Source organism: Mastigoproctus giganteus, chromosome 3, assembly GCF_048544385.1.
Source record: "Mastigoproctus giganteus isolate SK-2022 chromosome 3, ASM4854438v1, whole genome shotgun sequence".
Classification (NCBI taxonomy): Eukaryota; Metazoa; Arthropoda; class Arachnida; order Uropygi; family Thelyphonidae; genus Mastigoproctus; species Mastigoproctus giganteus.
The window spans coordinates 15,926,907-15,952,331 of NC_143577.1; the positions used below are offsets into that span (position 1 = coordinate 15,926,907).

Here is a 25,425-nt window from a genome sequence, read left to right on the forward strand (position 1 = left end):
ATCCTTCTCCTGCAAGCTCACTTCACTTGTGTGCCCAGTTTCTGCTGCATCCATTTTTTATTGATATTTCTATGGGCATTCTTTTTATGAATTAGCATCAGTAATTCCACCTTTTTCTTCAAAACATGTGCACCAGCAACTCACAATCTTTTTAGTGGGCGAATTTTTTCTCTCACACAAGAGGGCGCGATTTCCATGAAAAACATTTTTAAATTTAAAAAAAAAATTCAAATTTAAAAATTTGTTTAAATTCATTTAAATTCCTCGCAACCCAACCTTTTTAATGTTTTGGTAATACATTTTTGTGAATAAACCCTTTTTAATTGAAAAATTATATTTAAAAAAAATTTTTGAAGTTTTTAAAACTTTGCACTTTTACGAATGACGTGCACCTGTTCATGCAAGGCTTAAATTTATGTAAACTCATGCAGATGGGTGCATCACACAGTGTGATATACTCTCAATATCGTTGGTGGCATGGCAAAAATTTCAGTTGTTAGGTATTATTTGAAGTTGTGTAATACTCTGGGGAATCTATGCAGCAAGATATGGGGAGTTGTATTCCCTAAAAGAATGGTGCATTTTATGTGAACAAGTTCATTTTTAAATTTCAAAATTCATTAAATTCTCATTCCACCCATCCTTTCAATGTGTTTTTAAAACATTTGTAAACTATCCCTTTTTTTACTTGAAAAATTATATTTAAAAAAAAAACCATTTCACTTTACACAATGTGCCTGCTCTTGTTTGTCATGCATACAATATGTATACACGTGTGTACATATTGTATGTAGTGTGTGTATACACGCACACTGCTTGATAATATTCAAACACCTCTCCATTGATAGTTTATCACTTCCTATCCAAGCACCATGTGTCAGACAACTGTAAATATGCTTGTAGGTCTTAAAGGAGACAGTAGTACAATTGCGAATGAAAAATGCCACAATTGGTCGAGTTAACATCTTGCAAATGAGGCGGACTGCTACATCATGACTAATGCTAGACACTACTTAGCTTGGTGTAAGGCCCACCCTTCTTGAACCATAGATCAAGTTCTTGGACCATAAAGCAACAGAAAGCTTGTGTTTTGTAGTGACATGTCACAGTCTAACAATCATGCCCTCGTGTAGCAGAAGTCTGGAGAAAGCTATTTGCCAGATTTTATGTCCACAATTAATTTTGGCTGAGGTAGCATGTGATAATTGTGGGTCAGTGCCGGGTTAAGGCCTTGCGATGTCTTAAGCACAACCCAACAATGGTGCCCCCCCTCGGCCTCAGCTTCTCCATTGCTTAACTTACAAGACATTAAGACTCAATAAGTGCTGAATGTGAAATAACCCTTCTTCAGTTTTCTTCCAGGTAAGACCCCACAACTATATTAAATAAAAACTTTTGGTTTTTTTAAATTTTTATTTATTTAAAAAAACACTAAATGGCAGTAAAAAATATAAGCAAAGATTTACCTATAGGTTTATATTTATTTACTTTTTAAAATGTTTCTTCTAGATTTTTTAATTGCAAAGTCTTTAATCAAGTCCTCAAAACTAATTTGGGTAACAAATCTGCTTCTATGCTTAACAGAGACAAGGCATCCAATCTGTCTTGTAGCATAGCTATTCTCTTGGGATTTTTATTGTGCTTGAGAAAATGAATGCTCAGCTGTGCAATTTGTAACCATTAATGTTAAAAAAAATATGCAAGGCAATATCTGCATTTGGAAATGCACAATGAATTTTGTGTTCTACAATTATTTTATAAAGTTTAGCATGACTGAATCTGGTTTTTACACTTTTTTGTTGCACTGAACTTATGGTGCACATATGCTTGAAACTGCTTAAGCTCAGCAGAGAGATTATTGTCCAAGTCTTATAGGTAAGCATCAATTAGTTTTTGAGAGCAGTGAGTATTTTTCAGTTTCAGCAGATGAAGTGACATTATTTGGCACATCACTTAGAAAGGAAAATCTGTCTGCTATTTCTTTGTACACCTCTCCTCTTCTTCTCATCTCAGTTTCTAGTTTGTCAATAATTGAGTAAAAGGTGGTGATATGAAATTTATCTCTGGCATTCAGATGTACTTCTGGTGCATCTTTGGTAGTATCTGATATTTCAAAATCATCTCTTAAAGAGCATAGTTAGTCAGCTAATGACCCATACAGATCTGCACATGTTTTTAAGTTGGCATCTTCACTTTGCAGAACTTTACTTGCTCTATGAAACTTGCAAAATCTCATCCCACATGATCAACATGAAAACAAATTCTACCTCTTGCATCTTATTTGCAATATTGTCTGCTTATCTTCTAGTGTCTCCTTTTGTGACTGGTCTTCAGCTAAACACTCTAAAACTTCCAATATGTTAAAAGAAACACTTTAAAATTACTGCTGTTGCCATTGCATATGCCTTCCATCTGGTATTAGAGAGGGATTTTAACACAGGTTCATTTAAGAATTTTCCACTTGCTGGTTGAGGCTGAAAAAAAATGTATAGAGCAAATGCACTGTAGAGAAAAAATTAACTGCCACTTGACAGCAATCAACTGATGTGGTAAAATAACAAGAAGAATTTACTTTGTCAACAATGAATGCATGGACCTTCTGAGCCATTAGTACAGTGAGCTCCTCGCAGCTGGTTTTGGACAGATTTCCTTTTCCAGAATTTCCATATTTCGAAATGTGCCCTGCTAAAAATGGATCAAACTGACTTATGAGCTCAAGCAGCTCTAAAAAATTCCCATTCTGCAGTGAACCAAAATTTTCATCTGTTCCTCGAAAAGCTAGGCCACGTTCAGCTAACGTATGAATAACAACTATTATATGCTCCAAGACATGTTCCCAGTAATTGAACTTTTCTTTAATTTGTTTTTCCAACTCTTGTTGCAAGCTCAAACCTTGTCTCCAAGTTAAGTATGTTAGTTAGCATAGTCTTGGTGAGCAGTGCTTCTTTCATGATGAGCAATTACATTAGTATTTCTCCACTCAGCCCTTCTCTTTCAGCCAAACATGAGAAACATTTAGGAGCAAAAAATTTGCAAACAAAGCAGTAAACTGATCCTGTTGATGGTGAATACAATAACCATTCTCTCTTGTATTGCTCATCATTGGCTTTTACCCCTAAGAAATATTTTTATGAACAGTATTTTGTTTGCCACTTCTGAAAGTTTGGGAAGATTTGTCATGTGGCCCATTATGGTGTTGACAGTTACTGGGTCTGCAAGCAATCCAATAAGCCACATCAGCAGAAAAATCTTGCCATAACTCTGGATCTTTTGCTTTATTTAATTCATCTTTTGCAGACTGAATCATGGCGCCTCCGTATCCAGATGGGCAGGAGCAGCAGTGCATAGCACATGCTTCTTGATTAGATAGGGGTTTGAACCCGTGAGCACCAAATACGCAGGATGTGGAAAGGTCAGGGAATGAGACCACCACATATCCCCGGATATATGGCCTTAGTTGCCAATGCTCCTAAAAAAAAAAAAAAAAAAAAAAACAAACAAACAAACAAACAACAACAGCAGACTGAATCATTTCACCTTGGTCTAGTAGATTTTCATTTTCAGCAGTCTTTTCAACTTCAGACAGTCTTGTAGAGCAACTTGCCACAACATTTACACTAGACATATCAAGAGAATTTACAGGCAAAGTATGATGAGTAGTGAGACTTGTGCCAGTTGAGCCAGCCTGTGACACCTCAACATCATCACAATGTTCTGATCTTGAAGTTGACTAAGTGGTACTGATAGGTATGGAGCTTTGTTCAGCTCAAATCTTATCATAGTCAGATACAGTACAAGAAGCTTCTGATGGCAGAGATCTGTTTTGATTTGGAAGAAGGCATTAAAAAATACACATGTAACTCGCGAAAGCTACTATTTTAATTTGTTACACTAATTGAGAGTGGATTTTGTTTAACCTTCAGTACCATGACAAGAGTGATTTTTTTTTTTTTTGGAAGAAAACTTTTTTTACAATGTGGAGAAAAGTCAAACACAGCAGGTAAGAACAATTACAAAAAATCAACTAAAGTAGGGTGTGGCAGTGAAAGAGTTAAAGTTGGCATGATAGCTAAGGGAAAAAACTGATGTCCCCTTTTCCTTGGTGCCCTAAGCACATGCTTATTGATTAATCTGCCACTGGTGTGGCTGTATTTCATGGCTTGGCCTGGGACCATTGGTTGTTTTAGATTAAACTGTAAATACTGAGGTAGTGGCATAGTGTTTTGTGGAAGGCGCCACCGGTGGTTTCCCACATCTGCACCATGGTACTTTGTGAAGAATTTACAGAATCTCTGTAAAAGCCAGGAAAAGTGTGGTGTCTGGTTTGTGACAGAGTTGTGCTGTGGTCTGTTGTTCTGTCTCTGGCTGCTTAGCCGCAAGGCCCCTAAGGGAACCCGCCACCACCACTGGGAGGTGAGCCAGGCTGCCCGTTATACTCTGGCTGGCCTCCGCCAGGGTTGCCTGAGCTTCCTGACGGAGACCAAAAAAAAAAAATAAAATAAAATAAAAGAAAATAAATAAATAAAATAAAAAATTAAAAAAAAAATAATAAAATAAAAAAATAATAAAGCAAAATAAAATAATAAAATTAAATAAAATAAAAAAAAATAAAGTAACAGATTAAAAAAAACTTAATAAAAAAAATAATAAATAAATAAAAAGATAATAATAATAAAAAAATAAGTAAAAAAGTAAATAGATTAAAAAAAAAAGAGACAGAGAGAGAGGATTTGAGGGGGAATGAATTTGGGTGGGTTGACAGGGGATAATAAATCCACCCTAATTTAGGCGAAGTATAGGAAAGAGTGTGGGTTTAAAAGTCACAGGGGACAGGTGCCCCTGTGTAATTGCCAATGGCATAGTGCCTGTAGATCCTGCACTGAGGTCAGTGCCAGCAATCCCGCACCTAGATCGGTGCCAGCAGTATATCCTACCCATTTCGGGTTTGCGATGACTTTTAAATCCCGCACTCTGAGGAGTGCCAGCATCCCGCACCTTGGATGGTGCCTGCAATAGATCCTACCCTATTAGGGTTTGCATGATTATGTCTGCATTTTTCCGGGGGAATGGAGAGTTATCCCACACCGGTCCGGTTTAGTTCTTGGGCTCTGAGTTCTGCAATCTTAGTTCGCCTAAGTGCAAATGTTTCTTGCGCGTAGGTGGTTAATGCCTTATAGGTATCTTCCTCGAGTAGCAGAGTAGATTCTTGATTGCGAGGGTTTCTCTGTATTGTGGTGAGGAATTTAAGCCTAATGTTGTCATAGCTGGGGCACTCATACATGAGGTGCCCCCAGGACTCCTCTTTGCCGCAGTGGCAACGTGGATCATTCTCGATTCCCATGGCGGTCAGTTTTTGTTGGAAGGATCCATGACCGGTGATGATAAAGGTCACATGGAGGCCAGGCGAAAACCAGGGTGGAGGTTCTGGGTGAGTTGAACTTATGGATGGAAGGAATCGTTTTGTGATGGCCCCTTTTGTTGTAGTGTCCCAGTCATGTTGCCATATCTCTTGTAGATGTTGGGTTATCCGTTGTCTTTCCTGCCTGGTGCCGTTTGTGGTGTCAAGTTGAAAATTTAGCAGTTGGGTTGGAACTCCCTTCCTTAAGTGATAAAAAAGCCCTCTTTTAACTACTTCTAAGTATAGTGGCTGACATCCAGTTAATACCTGCAGAGCAGGGGTGCTGACGGTGCGGCACGCCCTGCAAATTGAAAGGAGCATGAATCTCTGGATTGAATCCAGCTTACGTTTATTTCTTGCTAGGATGGCTTTTTGGTACCAGATGGAGGCACCATAGCACACAATTGGCACGTATGCCGCTTGGTATATCAGAGTAAGAGCTTTGTGCTTCAGCCCCCAGTCTGCCCTGCTGACCTGCCTTATCATAGCACTGTACCTTTGAATTTTGTTGGCTAGATACTTTAGGTGGTGGTGGAAGGTAAGCCCTGAGTCTAAGAAGATACCTAGGAGCTTGACTTCAGTGTGCAGCTGTATGGGCATAAAGTTTAATTTTATTGTAGGTGGTCTTGTGATTTGTAGCCTGCCTTTAAGGAGTATGGACTTTGTTTTCTCTCCTGAAATGGTAAGGTTGTGCAGGGCTGCCCAGTTCTGAAGTTTTACCAGTGCTCCAATTGCAATTTTCTCCAGGTTCATCCTGGTGTTAGCACATACCAAAAGTTCAAAATTATACTGCTTATTGTTTGTTTGGGTTTTTTAAGATAAGTGGAGTAGAGAGCTACAGGTGGTGCCCCCCCATCCCACCAAAGGTGGTGATGGGCATAACTGAATGATCAGTAATCAATTATTTCAGTAATTGAAATCTGTGTCTTAGGAGACCCAGAGAAATTTCTGGGAAAGCCAAATGAACGAGAGTCTTTTCAAGAGCATGTGACATTACAAAGGCACAAGACATATTACATACAGGACAATCATCTATATCAGTGTTTCTCAACCGGTGGTACGTGTGAAAAAGATTTGGTGGTATGTGAATAACAGATTTGAATTTTTAAATTGATGAAATTATGAAAAATAAAACATTAAAAATTTCCCCCTCTAAAAGTAAATAATTACATGTTTTACCTACTTTTTTTCAATCTAACAGGAGTTAACAAATCATGTGTTGATTTTCAAATATTTTGTTTGTTATTTTGTATGGGACTGTGTGTGAATATTTTGTTCAGGGCCTCTAAATTTATAAATCTACCCCTCTTTTGTAATGGAAGGGGAGAGATCACAGTGATCTAGCCAAATATTTTTTGCCTCGAATGTTTACCACAATACTATTGTAATTTCATGTATTAAAATTAGGTTTTCAAAAAAAACAAAAAAAAAATGAAGATAGTAATGAAAAGGAACCCTAAAATTACTTCAGATTTTATTAATTCACTTAATTTTTTCCCGCCTTTGGATGTTCCGTTGAAACAGTTTTTTTCATGGTATTAAAAGAAATATTTTCATTTACTTTATATATGAAGTGTAGAAATTATATCTTGTATCATATCATTAAAATTATTTTGTTAATTTTTGAAATTCATCTGCTTACTTAGTCTCCTTTTCTTGTCTTTCTTTGCTCCTGTAGATAACATTCTTTCTGGGAACTGTTTTAAATGAGGGTTTTAACTGGATATTAAAACATTTAATTAAAGAAGTGAGACCATGTCGAGGTGAGTTAATTTAAGAGGTAAGCAAGTTATGTGCTAAAATTAATTTATCACATAACTATCACTGGCACATACTTTATACAAATGCAGGGATGTTTTTGAGTATTATGCTTAGACATAGCAAGAGTAGTAAACCTTTTACCTTTATAAAACACTTTTCTGTAGATCTCTCACAATTGGTTATGTGATATAGCTGACCGTTAGTTCTTGGATTGGGATTGACAGTTGGGCGTTTGCAATTCTAGTTTCATGTTATAGCAATGAAAGGCTGACTTGCTCTTGTGGGTAGAGTTAGAATGAGTCATAAATTATGTCACTAACCAGTGACATGAAATGTATGAAAAGTTTTCTGTGGCATTAAACGGGTTATTCTAGTTCTAAAAAAAAAAAAATCTCTCCATGTAGATATTCTGCTACTGGAGCTTCACAATGAGCTGAAATTCTGCAAAAGCAGCTAAAAGAAATAATTCATTGTGTTATTTATCTGTCATCTTGTGTTCCTTTGAACACAGGGGATCCACAAAGAAGTCTGTAAGAAGGTGGATTCTCTGCTTGTTATGTATGCCAAGAGCAAACAAAAAAGATACAAGTTTACCTGTCATACTAATTGGAAAGGTAAGTTTTTAGTGAGTTTTTTCCCCCCTTTAGCATTTCTGGAAACGAGAGAGAGAGAGAGAGAGAGATGATTGTGTATCAAGCAGACTGCATGCAGACAGAGGTGGATAGGTTTTTAATTTTATATTTTAAATCTGCATATTTTGAAGCATGTAAGAGAGAACTTTGAAGGTGAATTAGAAATATTTTTGTTTGTTTATTGCAACATTTCGACATCGAATAATAAAATGATATATTTTATTTTGGGGTTTTGCTGGTAAAGCTAGCACCCCCCCAAATGGGGTCCAAATCCAGAAAAATTTGCATGACACTGCTGTAAGAAACTCTACACTAATATTTAAAACATGTAACAATATGTGTATGCTAGAAAGAGGAAAATGATCAAAGTTTACAATCACTTTTAGACCTATTTCCTATAACGTATACAGTCACTTCTAGACCAAAGTAACAGGCACAATTTGGCCATAGTAGCCCTTGCACCATTAAACCCCACTCCAACAACAGTTAGAAAGAGGTCAAGCTAACAGATATATACACTGCACAAAGTAAAGAGGCTTAAAAAATATTACTAGAAAATTATATGATGAAGCAAGCATCGGCAAAAAAAAAAAAATATATGAAAAAATAAGAAAAAATCATGTTAATCTGTCCACCCCCTCAAATAATTTGCCTAGCCTTTGAATTTATTCGGGTTATCCACTTCTGCACCACCAGATGGAAGATTGTTCCAACAATCAACTACTCTCTCGCTGGAAGCAAATTTTTGCATCTTTTGCAACAAAAATTTGCAAATTTTTGCAACTATCCACTTTCAGTGTATGTTCCCTTATTTGTATCATCCGAACAAGAGTTAAGAGACCATTCTTTTTAATTCATTCAATTCATTTAATGCCTTAAACACTTCAACCAGGTTTCCTTGCAGGTTCCTGGTTTCCAGATGCTGAAATTTGCAGAACTGAATTTTTTTTTTTTTTTTTGGTTGTCTCAACTAATCTTGCTGCTTTTCTCTGCACTTGAAATAGTAGTAGTAGTAGTGGCATGTGATGCAAGAAAGCAAGTGTATGAGCTTATGCAGCATCAGCCAAAAAAAAAAAAAAAAAAATCACACCATTCCCTCCAAATGCCTGTCCAGTTCCTCCTTAAATTTATTCAACTTATCAACTTCCACAACGAAAGATGGAAGTTTGTTCCAGCAATTAACCACCTGCTGGCTAAAGGCAAATTTCCACACATCTATTCTACATGTCTTTTCTTAATTTGAATTTATGCCCCCTTAGGTTCGTAATCTGAACAAGTGGAAGGATCCCATCAGAATTCAGCGTGCTCAACCCATTCAAGGCCTTATACACCTCAATCAGATCACCGTGCAGGTGCCTAGTCTCCAGCCACCGCAATTTGCAGAACTTAAGCCTCTCTTGGTAAGAGGATCCCTTCATTCCCCTCACCAATCTTGTTGCCCTTCTCTGTACACGCTCAAGTAAATCTACATCCTTCCTAAAATGAGGCCTCCAGACCTGTACGCAGTACTCAAGGCGTGGCCTGACCATTGCCTTATACAGAGGGACAATCACCTCCTTCTCCCTGCTAGCAAAATTCCTATATACCATTGACAAAACCCCATGACCTGCCCTGGCAGCCTGTCTGCATTGCTCAGAAAACTTCATATCTGACTGCACAATTACTCCCAGGTCTTTTTCATTTTGTACCACCTTAAGTGTAGTACCACACAGTTGGTACATTTCTCTGGGGTTACTTCTACCCATATGCAGTACTTTGCATTTGTGAAGGTTAAACTTCAGTTGCCACTTCTTAGCCCATCTGCCCAAATTATCTAGATCCTGTTGCAGTAGCACACTGCCATTACTGTCATTAACAACCCTGCCAACCTTTGTATCATCTGCAAACTTCGACATTAAGCCTGATATACCTTCATCAATATCATTGATAAATATACAAAACAACAGTGGACCTAACACCAAACTCTGTGGGACACCACTAATAACATTATTCCACGAAGAGCAGCACTCGGGGCGCCCCCGTAGCCAGGTGGGAAGGAACAGCAGTGCCTAGCACACGCTTCTTGATTAGACCGGGGTTCGAGCCCGTCACCACCAAATACGGAGGAGGCGGAAAGGTCAGGGAATGACCACTGCATATTCCCGGAGCAATATAGCCTTAGTTGCTAATGCTCCTAAAAAAAAAACCAAACAACAACAAACAACAGCAGCACTCATTGATTACCACCCCTGTCTTCTCCCACTTAACCATCCTTTTATCCATTGTAGCAACTTACCCCTAATACCATTCTGCTCCAATTTGTACAATAGTCTTCCATGCGCAACAGTGTCAAAAACTTTCCTGAAATCCAAATATATGATATCAAAATTATTTTTTGCATCCAGTTCCTTTGTAACCACATCATAATATCCTATCAAATTTTTCAGACAAGACTTTCCCTTAACAAACCCATGCTGTGTCTGAATTATTGCTGCAGTCTTGTCTAGATGATCCTGCAATGCATCTTTAACCAGTGACTCCATTATTTTACCCGGAACAGAAGTTAAACTAACTGGTCTGTAATTACTCGTGTCACCCTTCGATCCGCTTTTGTGAATTGGGGATACATTTGCACATCTCCAGTCCGTGGGAACCTCCCTTGAGTCCAAGGATGCTCTCATAATTATGGCTAAGGGTTTGCTTAGTTGCTTTGCCGCCTCCTTTAATATAACTGGATAGATCCCATCCACCCCAGGTGCTTTTCTTATGTTTAACTTCAACAATTTTCCCTCCACTTTGCTTTCAGTTATTACAAAATCATTTCAGTTATAATCAAAATCATTACAATATCTGCTACAATTTGATAACCTTCTGCCATTTTCAAACCTGAATAATTTCTCATGTGTGAATGTAGATGCAAAATACTCATTCAGTTTGTTTGCCATCTGAGCAGGATCATCAACAGTCGAACCATCGATGTCAAGTGGACCAATCAGATTCATCCCCTTCCTTTTAGAGTTTATATAAGTAAAGAAATCCTTGCTGTTTTTCTTAGCATCTTTTGCCAAGGATTTCTCGTAATCTGCCTTCACCTAACTAACCTCCTTTTTTTTTTTTTTTTGGTAGTTGTTGGCACATCGGCTTCTGTGGCCATAATGCACCTCCCAAGGTTTTTGCAGTACTTTGATCCAAGCCCAAGGCGGGATTCGAACCTGCGACCCTTGGGTTGCCAGGCAGGCACTTTACCCGATCGGCAATCTCCTTTGTAACCTGATTACAGACTATCTTATATCTGCCATAGGCTTCTGAGTCGCTTGATAATTTATATGCATCCCATGCATTTTTCTTCTCTGTTAAGAGTCTCATTAGTTCATTAGATAACAATTTAGGCCTAAACCTTGAACAATATTTCTTAATAGGTATGAAACTTTTAGTAGCTTCCACGATTAATTCCTTGAATGCTTCCCACTTAGAATTTACTGTTGGTAACATCATCAGTTGATCCCACTGTACAGAATTTAAAAACTGTCGGAGACCACTGTACTCACCTTTACGGAAGCAAAAACCCTTTCCTTTACCCCTGATTTTAAGTAAATCCCACATTAGTACACTGTGATCACTGCCACCTAGTGGTTCCTTTATCTGCAAATTCTTAATACCCGAATGATCACTACTGATAACCAGATCAAGAGTATTACTTTCTCTGGTTGCCTCTCGAACATGCTGCTGCAGAAAACAATCATCCAATAAATCCGCAAAAGTCTGACTAGTGTGTGAGTGAGCAACCCACAAGTTCCAGTCAATATCTGAGAAGTTAAAATCCCCCATTATAAGACATTCCGATTTACTAGCCCACTCTATTTCTCTGTACAATTGTTCCTTGTACTCCTTCGAGTCATTAGGCCTATAACACACTCCTCTTATTTTTGCTTTCGCAGTGCTTATGTCACACAAAACTGACTCAACAATGCCCTGTTCATCTATATCAACTGGATGTACTTCTTTTAAGACTTAGACTTGTTCCAACAAGTCTAAGTCCTTCCTAAAATGAGGCTTCCAGACCTGTGTGCAGTACTCATGATGCTGCCTAACCATTGTCTTGTACAGTGGGATAATCAGCTCCTTACTTCTTCATTCTTCTTTTCTCTTCCATATGATGTTATGACCACATGAAATGCTCTTAGGATGGGTGGGTGTGGCATGCAAATTACTATTTTAATGGTTTTTACAATTCATAATAATATTTTTTTGAAAATAATAGTACTTTTTAGAAAAAAGCTGTTGATAAAAAGGAAGTAGACTCTACCAAGAACTGATTGTAATTTAAAGGTTTATCCATAAATTGTTTAAAAATTGTGCAGTATCCATAAGACAAAAGCACTAATTAGTCGCCAATTAGTCACAGATTTAATATCCCAAACATGGACTTCATTCTACGTTAGTGATAAATATTAGCAGTTCATCAAGGTGCAGATGCACACAGGAGGAGAGATGGTACATATTCCCGAATGCTTTATGATTATAGTTTTATAAGTGTTACATCCAAACCTTTGATCCTTTTTTGCCAGATTGGCCCATTAAACTAACATAGGAGGAGCAATTTTGCTCCATGTATTTTGTTTCTCTCAGTTAAAAATTTCTAAATGAAAATGGTTTTTAAAACTTAAAACATTATTATTTTTTTAATATTAAAGGTAAATGTCATATTTACTTCCCTAAATAATGGAAGCCATATGGATCAGAAATATCTATATGCTATGTCTTATGCTTAAGCTTAATGAAGAGTTTCAGAATTACTTGCCTTTGATAAATGAGAAAGAACAAGTTTGGAATAAAAATATATTTTCATTCCACATTTGTTACATAAAAAATTTGTTAAAAAAAATACCATAATATTAGGGCAATATTATGGTACAAATGCTAAGGAAAAATATTGTGATTTAAAAGGTGTTACACAAAAATAAACTGACAAGTTAAAAAAATAATAAAGTAGACTTGGATTCCAACCAAATTTGAGTAGTGAATTGTTGAGAAAAAATGCACATAAGAAGCTTAAGGAAATTTCCCTGTAGTCAATTGTTCTTCTTAACAAACTTAATCTTATTGTCAAGACCACATTTCATTAGTTACTTTCACTTTCATCTTTTAATGAATTCCTTGTCTAGATGGTTTACTTTTCTAATTGGGCAATTTTTACACTTAGAAATGCGTTTTTTTCTTCTAATATATATTGTTTTAAATTTACAGTTGGATCCAAGTGTGTGTGTGTTAGTGTGTTAAAGTTTTCATCTTGTAGCACATCCCTTAAATGATATTTGATATTATTTTGTTATATCATCTGCTTTAATATCAGATTGCAAATAGAATATTCAGTTAAGACATTTAAAATTTTCTCCCAGCAAATAATTTAACTTTTGATATCCCATGCCTTTGGAGATTTTTCCAAAATCTAAAGTTTGGAGATCTCTGATCTCTGCAAAAAAAAAAAAAAAAAAAAAAAATCAGAGACTGACTGGTTCAAAATTTTGTAAATACAGTTTTTATCTTCACTTGGCAATAAATATAATTTAAATCTTGTCATGGTAAAGTGTTTTCTTAACACTAATTTGTAGTATTACCCCAGTGTCATCAAATCAGATTTTTTTTACAGTTTGTATTAAAGTAATAGGGAATAAATATAATTTAAATTCATGTTGATTTGGAAAGAAATTCTAAAAAGTTGAAAAAACTGGTTACAATTTTTTTTTTTTTTTTTTTTTTTTTTTTAGATTTAAAAACTTTTAATTCTGCATTTTTTGTGAAATCTATATATTTTTGTTATATTAATAGGCTGTCATTTTGGATTTTATGGTTGTATTTCTGTGTATTCTACATTTGCATTTCATACAAGTTTGAAGAATGTAGTGTGGCAGTACATTAATGATATATACAAAACAAGGTTTTAATCTAAATTAATGAAAATAATTGTGGCAATATAATTAAATTCATATGCCTTACCTGCATTCAGTTTTGATGATGGAGATACTTTCTGCTCTTACCAGCGACTGAGCACTGTGTTCAGGCTTATGTTCAGCTAAGGCAAATAGTGTTATCTGCCTAAGTTGCTAATATCTTTTAAATTGTATATCCTTACTAGAATAAGATATACAATTTGAATAGAATAGGTGAATTCACTATACATTTAAAAGCTAAAACTGGTGGTCAAAACAATTACTGGCTTCTCATCAGATGGCAGGTGGTCACTATTAGTCAGCTTATGCTTAATTGTTAGTAATGTATTTGTTTCAATTGTATAAGTTTTTCCAAGCATTGAGTGGAAGTAAAACTACCATTTAAAAAACATAACAGCTGTTATGTTCACCTTAAACCCCTTAGAAAGTAGACTGTGTTTTTGCTACGCAGTATGATATTATAGGATGCATGGGTATTTCAACAAATTAGTTGAAATCAAATCAAAATTCAAACATTTTATCTGCATCAGATTTCAGTCATGGAGAGATTTTCCTTCTCTCTCTCTAAAGAACAAGCATGGAGCTTAGGCTTATGTTCAAGTTGGAGACAAGTATATCCATGGATCAGCCACTTGATGAGAAGCTAGCAAGCTTTGAAACAGCTGTTATGACAGAATCTGATTTTTAAATGTTATAGCAGATTCACTTATTCTGGTGATCCTGTACGACTTAAAAAGATATTAACAATGTAAGTAGATTCTTGGATAAATAATAGCATTTCTCTAAGTTAAACATTAACCCAAACCTTAGAATACTTTGGGGTTCAGTCTTCAGTGAGAGCAGGAAGTCTTTCCATGATTGAAATCAAACACAAGTGTGGTATATGAGTTTTGATTTGATTTCAATTACTTCACTGAAATACCCTTATAATCCTACAGTAATATAATAATTTTTATATATTGGAAGTTAAATCTAGATATTCAAAAACTAATCCTCAATTTACAGAAATAATGCTAATTTTTCTTAATCATTTTTGCAAAAACATTTGAGAATTCAAAATTTCTCCATATGTTATGATTAGTTTATAACTTGTTTTGCTGAAATCTATTGTTTAATAGCTTTCACTCCACCTATCATGAAATAGTAACAAATTTAAAACCTATTAAAATATTTGTTTTTCAGGAAGAGAAGTTTTATATTCAGAATATGGAATGCCATCAAATCATGCACAATTCATGTGGTTTTTTGCCACTTATTTGTCCTTCTTTGTTTTAATTAGGTAAGTCAAAAAATTTAAGAACAGTATAACAGATTGTTTGTAGTATGGGTTGATATAAATAAATTCATAAAAATATAAAAGTAAACATAAATTACTTATAGTAAAAATGCATCATTTTATATAGGTGAAATTAAAAGGTCAAATTAAACTTAAGAAACACTTGAATCACAAATTAAATATAGAAAATTAATTGTTGTTAATATTCTTCTAAATTAAAAGAGTGAAGAGTCCAAATTTCGTTCATATTATTAATAGAGTTATTTTCTTTTCTTTCTTTTTTTTTTTTTTTACAATTTCAATTGCATGTTTTGGATTTGTTTTTTGTAGGACCTGCATAATTTGTTTTGTTTGTTATGTTTCTTTATTTATTCCATGGGAAGCAGCAGTGGCTATAACATATTTCATGTTTAAGTTAGTTCATTATTTCTCCTAAAATGTCTGGGGAAAACAGGACATCCACTGATATTTGGTTGGGATAGCAATCAGCGATTGAAATAAGATGCTTTTTGGAGTTTACACAAATGTTGATGGTGCTTATTTGGTTCTTTTTTTTTTTTTTTTATATTTGGTATTTTTGTATATTCTCTTTGTTATTATTTTAGTAGGGTGAGGAGCAGTGTGTTCACTTCTCAGAGTGAGAGTTGCTTTGGGCCTTCCCTTTTTTTATTTTTAATCTTATTTTTATGTTTATTTTATTTTACATTTCTTTTTGCTTTTATATAGTGGTTAGGTTCATAGGAGCAGGATAGCATCTTACCTTGCCTATAACTCTACTAACAGTGTTAATTAATTTAATGTATTTATTTTATTGTTCAAGTGTTTCCCGTGTTTAATTTAATAATGATATAACCATATTTTCTTTCCCCATAATAACTTGTTAATATGTAGGTACATTCTGAAGTTTTATTTACATTTGCAAAGTGATATTTATTTGTTTTCAGCTCCTCTTTATGTTAGACCAAACAGTTCTCCAGCAGGTTATTCATGAGTGCATCATGGAAGCATGCAAGTCTAACTGTTGGAGAGCTGGCAGCAGAAATACAGGATAATATAAATAAGCAGGGGTGTACTTTAAAGGTCTGTGAACTGCTATTTTACAAATATAACTAATACATTAGTTCCCAGTTTCCTTGCTAATTACAATGCTGCCTGCTGAGAAAGTATATTTTTAACTGTTTGATTGCAAGATTCTTGTTATAAAACGAAGTGTTGCTTATGATGAGACTAAGTTCTGCTTAAGCATTGGCAATCATAAATTTTCTATCTTGTATGCATACTTACAAAATTAGCAACGTGTTCATTACATGAGTGAATACATAAATAAAATTATCATATATGGTATGAGAATTCTCATTAAGTCTTAAGAGTAGGTTTACTTAAATAAATTCAGAGTGGACAATTCCATTTAGATACATATTTTGAACAGTATTTTTTAAATTATTCCTAGTTTGCTATAATGTAAAATGTGTATCAACAGTAAACATATTTCTTTTAAAAACTTATTTCTGTTCTGTTAACCATACTTGCTGCTGACAGTTTCATTATTGCATATTGAAACTGTTTATGTTATGTAGTGTCCAATTTATGATGCTCCATTTATTCTTTTCTAGGTTACATCATTGCAACAACAGTTACCCTTTAGAAAATGCTTGGAAATATATTGCTACTATAAGTGCTTTTTGGGCTGCCTTAGTTGTGTCATACAGTAGGTAAGTTTCCAGTTAAATCAGGAAAGTAGGGAGTGTTCTGCAAAAATCTGTTGTATTATTCAGAAACTTGAACATGGATTTAAAACAGTGATGTAATTTATTTAAATTCATTTTGTCTTAATAATTGGTAAGTTTTACTTAAAAAAATTACTCTTGTGTTAATTTACAGCTTGAAACTGCAACTTGTTAATCAATAAATGAGATGAGTACTTATTTTTTAATGCTAATGTATATTATATATTTAACATATAATATACTCTATTGCTGGGTCCTAGAGGGGAACAGGAATTCTGTGTGTTATCAGACAATCAGTCTAAAACACTGTTAGATCCAATATCTTTCTATTTCAGAAGATTTAGAAGTCCTGTTGACCTGCCTCCCTAAAATCCACTCATGCACACCTTTTCGATGGTAAGCCCTGTTACGTCTCTTAGTTGCCAATGAATATGTAGAGTGGTTCTCTTCAAGACACCTGGTGTCAGCGTGAAGAGCAAAAGACCAAACCCTCCAGCACATGACAGCACAACGAAACAAATGGCCCTCAGTTCCCAGCGGCTTTCACTCCCCCTCTTACGGCAGCAAGAGGATCAGAGTGGAAGCAGAGGGTGCTAAGAATCTCTGCGTACGATCAGGCTGCCATGCACGGAAACTGAACTTGACCTGTTACAACGTAAGATCGCTCATCGGTGAAGACAAGATACTAGAGCTGGAAAAGGAATTAGAAAATGTAAATTGGAATATCATCAGTTTGGCTGAAACAAGAAGAAGAAATGAATCACTTATAAGTTTATCAAGTGGAAATCTGCTGTACAAATGGAAACAGTGAAAGGAGTGAAGGTGGAGTTGGCTTTCTAGTCCATAAAGATATAAAAAACATTTTGGAATTCAAAAGTACATCACCAAGGGTGTCAAGACTACTACTCAGGATTTCTAAGAGGTATAAGCTAAAGGTTATAATGATTTATGCACCAACATCGAGCCATGATAATTAAGAGGTTGAAGAAATGTACACCAAAATTGAGTCTTCTAGATGAACAGAAAACTCACTACACTATCATTATGGGAGACTTCAATGCTAAGGTTGGAAAGAGACAAAACAGCGCAGAAAGGGGAACTATAGAAAATTTTGGAATTGGTAAAAGAAATGAAAGAGGTGAAAGACTTGTGGAATTTGCAGAATCTAGAGGAATGTCAGTAATGAACACTTTTTTTTTCAAGAAAAGGGTGAACAGAAAGTGGACATGGAAGAGCCCAAATGGATTAACGACTAATGAAATTGACTTCATCCTCACTAACAGAAGATATATCGTGAATGATGTTACTGTCCTGCACACTTGATATAGATGTAAGAAAAGAAAGAAAAAACTGATTTGAGTAAATAATACAAAGGTCTTTGAGATAACAGAAGAGGAGAAAAGCAGTATGTACTAGAACTTAAGAACAGGTTTGAGCTTCTGCAGACTGTTCAGGACCAAGATATTGATGAGGAATATTACAACTTTCTGAAAGTGATAAAGCCCAAGAAACATATAGATAAAAAGAAATCCAAAGAAGAAAAAATCAGTCAAGAAACACTTGTCATGATGAACTGAAGACGACAAATGAAGAGCAAGAAAAACACTGACAGGGAGAAAATTGAGTATACTGAGTTATGTAAAGCCATTAGAAAGAGACTCAGAGAGGACATAAGAAAATTTAACACAAGAAAAGTAGAACAAGCATTAAGGGAAAACCCGTCTTTCTGTATTACTCTGAGCAGTAATACAGAAAGACAAATGATACTGAAACTGAAGAATAGCAATGGTGTACTTATAAATAGCAGAGAAGGCATAAGAGAAGGCATAATTCAAATAGCAGAAGACTACTATAAAGAGTTATACAAGGAGCAAGGGAATGATGCTAGCAGTGGGGAAGATGGATCGCAAATTAGTAACACATACAACATACCTGATATCCTTCCTGATGATGTAGAACATGCGTTGAAGAAAATGAAGAATCAGAAAACTCCGGGGGAAGATGAAGTTACTATAGAGTTGTTAAAATTGGGAGGAAGAGACATGACACAAACTGGCAAGACTCTTCACAAAATACATTAGAAAAGGTGTGGCACCTAAGGAGGGGAATAAGGCAATCATAGTTTTGCTGCATAAGAAAGGAGGTAAATCAGAAATTGGAAATTATAGACCAATTAGCTTGTTATCCCACATCTACAAGTTGTTCACAAGGGTCATTACTAACAGATTAGAAAGAATACTTGATGAGAATCAACCAAAAGAGCAAGCTGGCTTTAGGACAGGATTCTCAACTGTGGATCACTTTCACGTAATGTCACAGCTAATGGAGAAGGCAAATGAATATAAAACACCATTATATCTGGCATTTGTGGATTATGAAAAGGCATTTGACTCCATACAGTGTAAGGCAATGTTTCGGAAAGACATTGCCTTACACTGTACCTTACTGGAAAGACAAGGCATAGATACCCCATATATTATGATTTTGAAGAAAATATATGAGAATGCTACCTCCTTTATTAGACTAGACAAAGACAGTAATAAATTTAAAATTGAGAAAGGAGTTCAACAAGGAGACAATATCTCTGAAGTTGTTTATTGCTGCCCTTGAGGAAACTTTCAGAAGATTAGACTGGTCGCAGAAAGGAGTCAATGTGAATGGAGAGTACCTAAACTATTTACAATTTGAAGATGACATTATGATCATAGGCCATGATCCCAAAGAATTAGAGGAAAATCTTAATTAGTTATGCAGAGTTAGTAAGGATTTTGGACTAAAGATGAATATGGCTAAAACAAAAGTAATGATGAACAAGTATGCCACAGAAAGGGATATAATGATTGAAGGAGCAATTGAGCAATTGAAAAAGGTAATTGAAAAGGTGGAATCATACTTATCTGGGACAAGTCATTAGCTGTAATAATGATAAATGGCTGGAAGTGAAGAGAAGAATAAATTTTGGATGGATAGCATTCAGGAAATATAGTCACATACTGAGGAGCAATATCCCAGTTTGTCTGAAATGTAAAATAATGAACCAATGTATACTACCCACCATGACTTATGGAAGTGAAACTTGGACATTCACCAAAAGAATGGAAGAGAAGCTGAAAACTACACAGCAAAGAATGGAATGAACTATATTGGGAATCAGACTGTTAGATAAGAAGAGAAACACATGGATTAGGCAGTAAACTCAAGTAAAGGATATTCTTATCAAAACTAAAGAACTAAAATGGTCTTGGGCAGGACACATAGCTCGAAGACATGATGACAGATGGACTAAGAAAATAACAGAATGGTACCCAAGAGGAGCTAAGAGAAAACCTGGAAGACAACAACGGAGATGGACAGATGAAATTCATGAGTTTGTGGGTAGTAAATGGATGATCATTGCACAAAACAGAAGGAACTGGAAAGTTGCTGGAGAGGTCTTCATCCTGCAGTGGATTGAAAATGGCCGATGATGATGATTGCTGGGTTGCTTTTGTATCTCACTGTGTTCTAGTTCATTAACTGTGTGTTTTTCTGTGTATGCTCTTATTATCCAGGTTAAGGATATTGATCCGCAGCACAAATTCCATCACCTTTGAACCCTGAAATTGTATGGGTGTCTCCAAAATCAATGTGACCTTTCGGATATACTCAAAGCCAGATCTATGTTGGGATGATGGTAAAGTATTGAACTGATCAAAGCTATTCTATTTACTAAAGAATGTGTTGACGAGGAAGTATATTGCATTGTGTTTGTAAATGGTAACAATTTTGTAGTCAGCTTGGTTTGATCAAATTTCCATGGAAGGAAATATGGAAAGCTCACATGAGTCTGTTAGTCAGTGTGCAAAAGCCCCCAAATCATGGTGTAGAATGATAGCTTTTTTAAATTTTTTTTTATATGAAAATCCCAATCACAAGAGGTATTAGAAACTATAGTATTTAGTACCGCAAATGGATTGAAGATTGAGATGATATTTGTTGACATTAGACTTGAATATCTGTAGATTGTAATTTTCAGACAATGCATATGAAAATGAGGAAGAAGAAAAGTTGGTTCTGTGAGTCTGAAATTGGACAGTGAAAGGATGCTGACAGTGAAAAGATGGGTCATTAATTAAACTAACTGCCCTCTTTTGAATGGAATCTAAAAGCCTGAGAGAGGTTTTTGGGTGCACTGCCTCAGATGTGTGAACAATATTCATGGTAGGGCAGATTTGAGATTTGTACAGAGTGAACAGCTCTTTGGAAAGAAGTTTAACACCAAAAGGTAACAAAAGAGAAAACTCAGTTTTTCAGATGTAGAGGAAGCAGTATTTGTGATGTCTTTATGTCAAGAGAGATTACAAGTTAGGGTAATCCCTAATAGAGATGTGATCTTGTCTAGAAATCCGAGTGTCATTGAAAAAAAAAAAAAAAGCATAGGAGCAGAAGAATCTTTTTGTGAGATATATATGGGACTGAGTTTTAGAAGAATTGAAATCAACTAAGTTATCTTTGCCCTACTGAAGAATTACCAGGAGATCCGCATTTAAGGAATTGGCAGTGTACTTGGACCATATACTTGGAAGGGTTGTTTGTGAGAAAAAGATCAAACATGCTGGCTTTGTGTTTAGGATTGTTTGGTATTGTGGTAGAGAAATGAAACAATCTGTGTGAGGTCATTAGTAATTGCTAAAGCCTCAGCATCTTGCAGGGTCCATATGACTAGAAAGTAGAAGCCAACTGGAGTTGTGAACATTGAAATCACAAGGAAAATTACTTCACTGTTAGGAAAGTTGGACTGTAGAACATCAAGTTTCAAAAAGAAGAAACCAAAGAGTTCCACGTGATTAGAAGTTGCAAGGACAATAGAGACAACAGATAATTTGACAGAATGTGGTAGAGAGAGAGAAAGCCCCGGGGGAAGATGAAGTTACTGTAGAGTTGTTAAAATTGGGAGGAAGAGACATAACACAAAAATTGGCAAGGCTCTTCACAAAGTGCATTAGAAAAGGTATGACGCCTAAGCAGTGGAATAATGCAATCATAGTTTTGCTGCATAAGAAAGGAGATAAATCAGAAATTGGAAATTATAGACCAATTAGCTTGTTATCCCACATCTACAAGTTGTTCACAAGGGTCATTACTAACAGATTAGAAAGAATACTTGATGAGAATCAACCAAAAGAGCAAGCTGGCTTTAGGACAGGATTCTCAACTATGGATCACCTTCACGTAATATCACAGCTAATGGAGAAGGCAAATGAATATAAAACACCATTATGCCTGGCATTTGTGGATTATGAAAAGGCATTTGACTCCATACAGCATAAGGCAATGTTTCGGGCACTGGAAAGACAAGGCATAGATACCCCATATATTATGATTTTGAAGAAAATATATGAGAGTGCTACCTCCTTTATTAGACTAGACAAAGACAGTAGCAAATTTAAAATCGAGAAAGGAGTTCGACAAGGAGACACTATTTCCGAAGCTGTTTACTGCTGCCCTTGAGGAAGCTTTCAGAAGATTAGACTGGTCGCAGAAAGGAGTCAATGTGAACGGAGAGTACCTAAACCATTTACGATTTACAGATGACATTGTGGTCATAAGCCACGATCCCAAAGAATTAGAGGAAAATCATAATCAGTTATGCACAGTTAGTAAGGATTTTGGACTAAAGATGAATATGGCTAAAATAAAAGTAATGATGAACAAGTATGCCACGGAAAGGGAAATAATGATTGAAGGAGCAGTAATTGAAAAGGTGGAGTCATATACTTATCAGGGACAAGTTATTAGCTGTAATAATGATAAATGGCTGGAAGTCAAGAGAAGAATAAATTTTGGATGGATAGCATTCAGGAAATATAGTCACATACTGAAGAGCAATATCCCAGTTTGTCTGAAACGTAAAATAATGAATCAATGTATACTCCCCACCATGACTTATGGAAGTGAAACTTGGGCACTCACCAAAAGAATGGAAGAGAAGCTGAGAACTACACAGCGAAGAATGGAACGAATTATACTGGAAATCAGACTGTTAGATAAGAAGAGAAACACATGGATTAGGCAGCAAACTCAAGTAAAGGACATTCTTATCAAAACTAAAGAACTAAAATGGTCTTGGACAGGACACATAGCTCGAAGACATGATGACAGATGGACTAAGAAAATAACAGAATGGTACCCAAGAGGAGCTAGAAGAAAACCTGGAAGACAAAGGCGGAGATGGATAGATGAAATTCATGAGTTTTTGGGTAGTAAATGGATGGCCAGTGCTCAAAACAGAAGGAACTGGAAAGTTGCTGGAGAGGCCTTCATCCTGCAGTGGATTGAAAATGGCTGATGATGATGATGGTAGAGAGATTGTAGGCCAGAGAAGGTCTAAAACAGGAGATTCCAAATTACTGTCTCTTACAGGGAATATCTGAGCAGACATATGCATAAGTATCACCTTTGAAGCAAAAGGAATCATACAGTGATTAATTCAGTATGTGATAATGTTTCTTGTTATAATGAAGTGGTCTTTCATCTTGCCGAAAGATTAGTGCCAAAAGAAACAGTGACAGATATGTTATACCTACCTTGATACACTAGTATAATTTTTTTTTTTTTTTTATATCCAAGATGAAAATGACATCTCTTATAGTTTGTTCATTTGATTTGTTTGAGGAAGTCTAGCCTAAAATCCTATTGAAGGCTGGGATGAATTCTTATAGTAAGCTCATCATTTGAAGTTGTAGTTAGCTGATTGTAGCTGGTAGGATTTCCCAATGGCTGCCTCAACTAGTAGCATGGTAGGCAAACTGTGGAATTAGCACCACACTCAAAACTGCAAGTACAGATTTAGGCTGAGGTTTTTGTTAAACTGGAAACCATTTTGAATTAGAGGAAACCAACTCTACACCATGTTGCCAATTAAAAAAGAATTTCTAAAATATTTATTTTTGCAGTAAAAAAATAAATTTGTATATTTATTAAATTTTTGAAAATGTAGAATTTTAATTCATATTCCCATCATATCCTTACAAGAAATAGCAGAAAACACTCTGGATTTAAAAAAAAAATTTTTTTTTAATTTAAACATTTTTTTCCTCTTGAATTTGGTGACAACTGTCCTTTTGGTTAACTGAGAATAATCTCATCCATCTGTGTGTATTATGTCCGTAAATTGTGTGTTCTGTATTTGGTTTGCCTTGTTTTGCTGAATGGAAAAACCCAAGTTTCTGGGAGAAAAACCTTGCTATTCTTGCCTAAGATCAACTACTTCAGCCACAGAGTGAAAAATGCCCTTAAAAATTTCTTGTCATTGACTCGGTATGGAGAACATGGTGATTATAGCCATGTGCTACCTGTAAGGATAGGTTAGTCACCAAGGCACTCATCCTTGCACATGCTACCTGCAAGAATGGGTGCCTTGGTGATGGACTATTTCAACCATGTGAATAAGCCATCCCTCAATTTTTCTTTGAGTTAATCTAAGATTTCCCAACCCACACAACCATTCAAAAGCCATTGAACATGCGCAGAACTTGTACAGGAACAGTAATTGACCAAAGTAATTGATGAGCCAAAATCCTCAAAATAACAGCATGAACACAGTTTGTTCTGCCAAAAAGAACAGTCCATATGTTGTAACTTTTTGCTCGAAAGACATTTTTACCACAAAGTCACATTCATGTTCCTCTATCTCACAGTTTCAGGTTTGGTTCCCAATCTCTCCAATGTTTGTTAACCTAGATAGAAGGAAACCTTGTTGCTGAGGATGAACATTGTAGGAAGATATTCTTCTTGTGTGTGGCTCAGCATCTCACATAAAAATTTATGCTATTATTATTTGTCACTACTTGTAAGGGCTGAATTCCATATAGCTTAGCATTCAGTTGTTTTTCCCCATAACTTTGTAAATGGTGTTCCTAGGACTGCCAAATTCATGACTAGCTGAGAATTTCAAAGAGCATTAAAGGATCTTTTAAATGTTTCCCTAAAGTTTTGTTACTAAATTACTTTTGGAGCAAAATGCACATATCACTTCCTCTGAATTTCTGCCATTGATACACTAACAAGAGACATGAACTGTAGCAGTATGTGCAAAAATGTGTTAGTATGTAGGTCACATCTGTGAAAAGGGATTTGGTATATATCATCACTTAATCGTTGGCTGTTTATGGATACACCAGTATTAAGCTTCAAACCATTGTTACTTTTACATACAAATAAAAAGTTGTTTTGTATTTTAGGGTATATCTACAATATCATACGTGGATGCAAGTCATTTGTGGAGCTGCATTAGGATTACTTCTTGCATGTGTGTGGTTTGCAGTTACACATCTGGTCCTCACCCCTCTTTTCCCTTTAATTGCAGCATGGTAAGTATTATTCCATTACATATTTACCTTATAAAATTTGTTTTAAGATCTATAACAAATACTAAATAATTCATTATTGTTGTCTGAATTGCCAGGGGATATTGGATTAGTATGATAGTACATGGAAGACAATGATTAACATTAATTCTCCCAAAATTTGTACTATATGCAATCATAAGTTAATAAGATTTTGCAGTGATGATTTTATTCTATGATGTTTTTCATATCCTACTCTTGTATATTATCATGAAAAGTTATTGTTTTATCCTTGGAAATAAAAAGCTACCTGTGCAAGCACTTATCAGTCAATTACTCTAATCTGATAATAATGAAATTGAAATACTTATTTA

General features: G+C 35.4%; 1 protein-coding gene across 1 annotated transcript in view; it reads left to right on the forward strand.

Annotated features, from left to right (window-relative positions):
* Positions 1-25,425, forward strand: part of LOC150087735 (dolichyldiphosphatase 1-like) — a 69,806-nt gene that overhangs the window by 37,125 nt on the left and 7,256 nt on the right. Inside the window, exons 3-6 of the mRNA XM_090370090.1 lie at positions 7,077-7,161; positions 14,904-15,000; positions 16,611-16,709; positions 24,947-25,075. Coding sequence (XP_090226216.1) covers positions 7,077-7,161; positions 14,904-15,000; positions 16,611-16,709; positions 24,947-25,075 — 410 coding nt within the window. The remainder of the gene's footprint in view (positions 1-7,076; positions 7,162-14,903; positions 15,001-16,610; positions 16,710-24,946; positions 25,076-25,425) is intronic.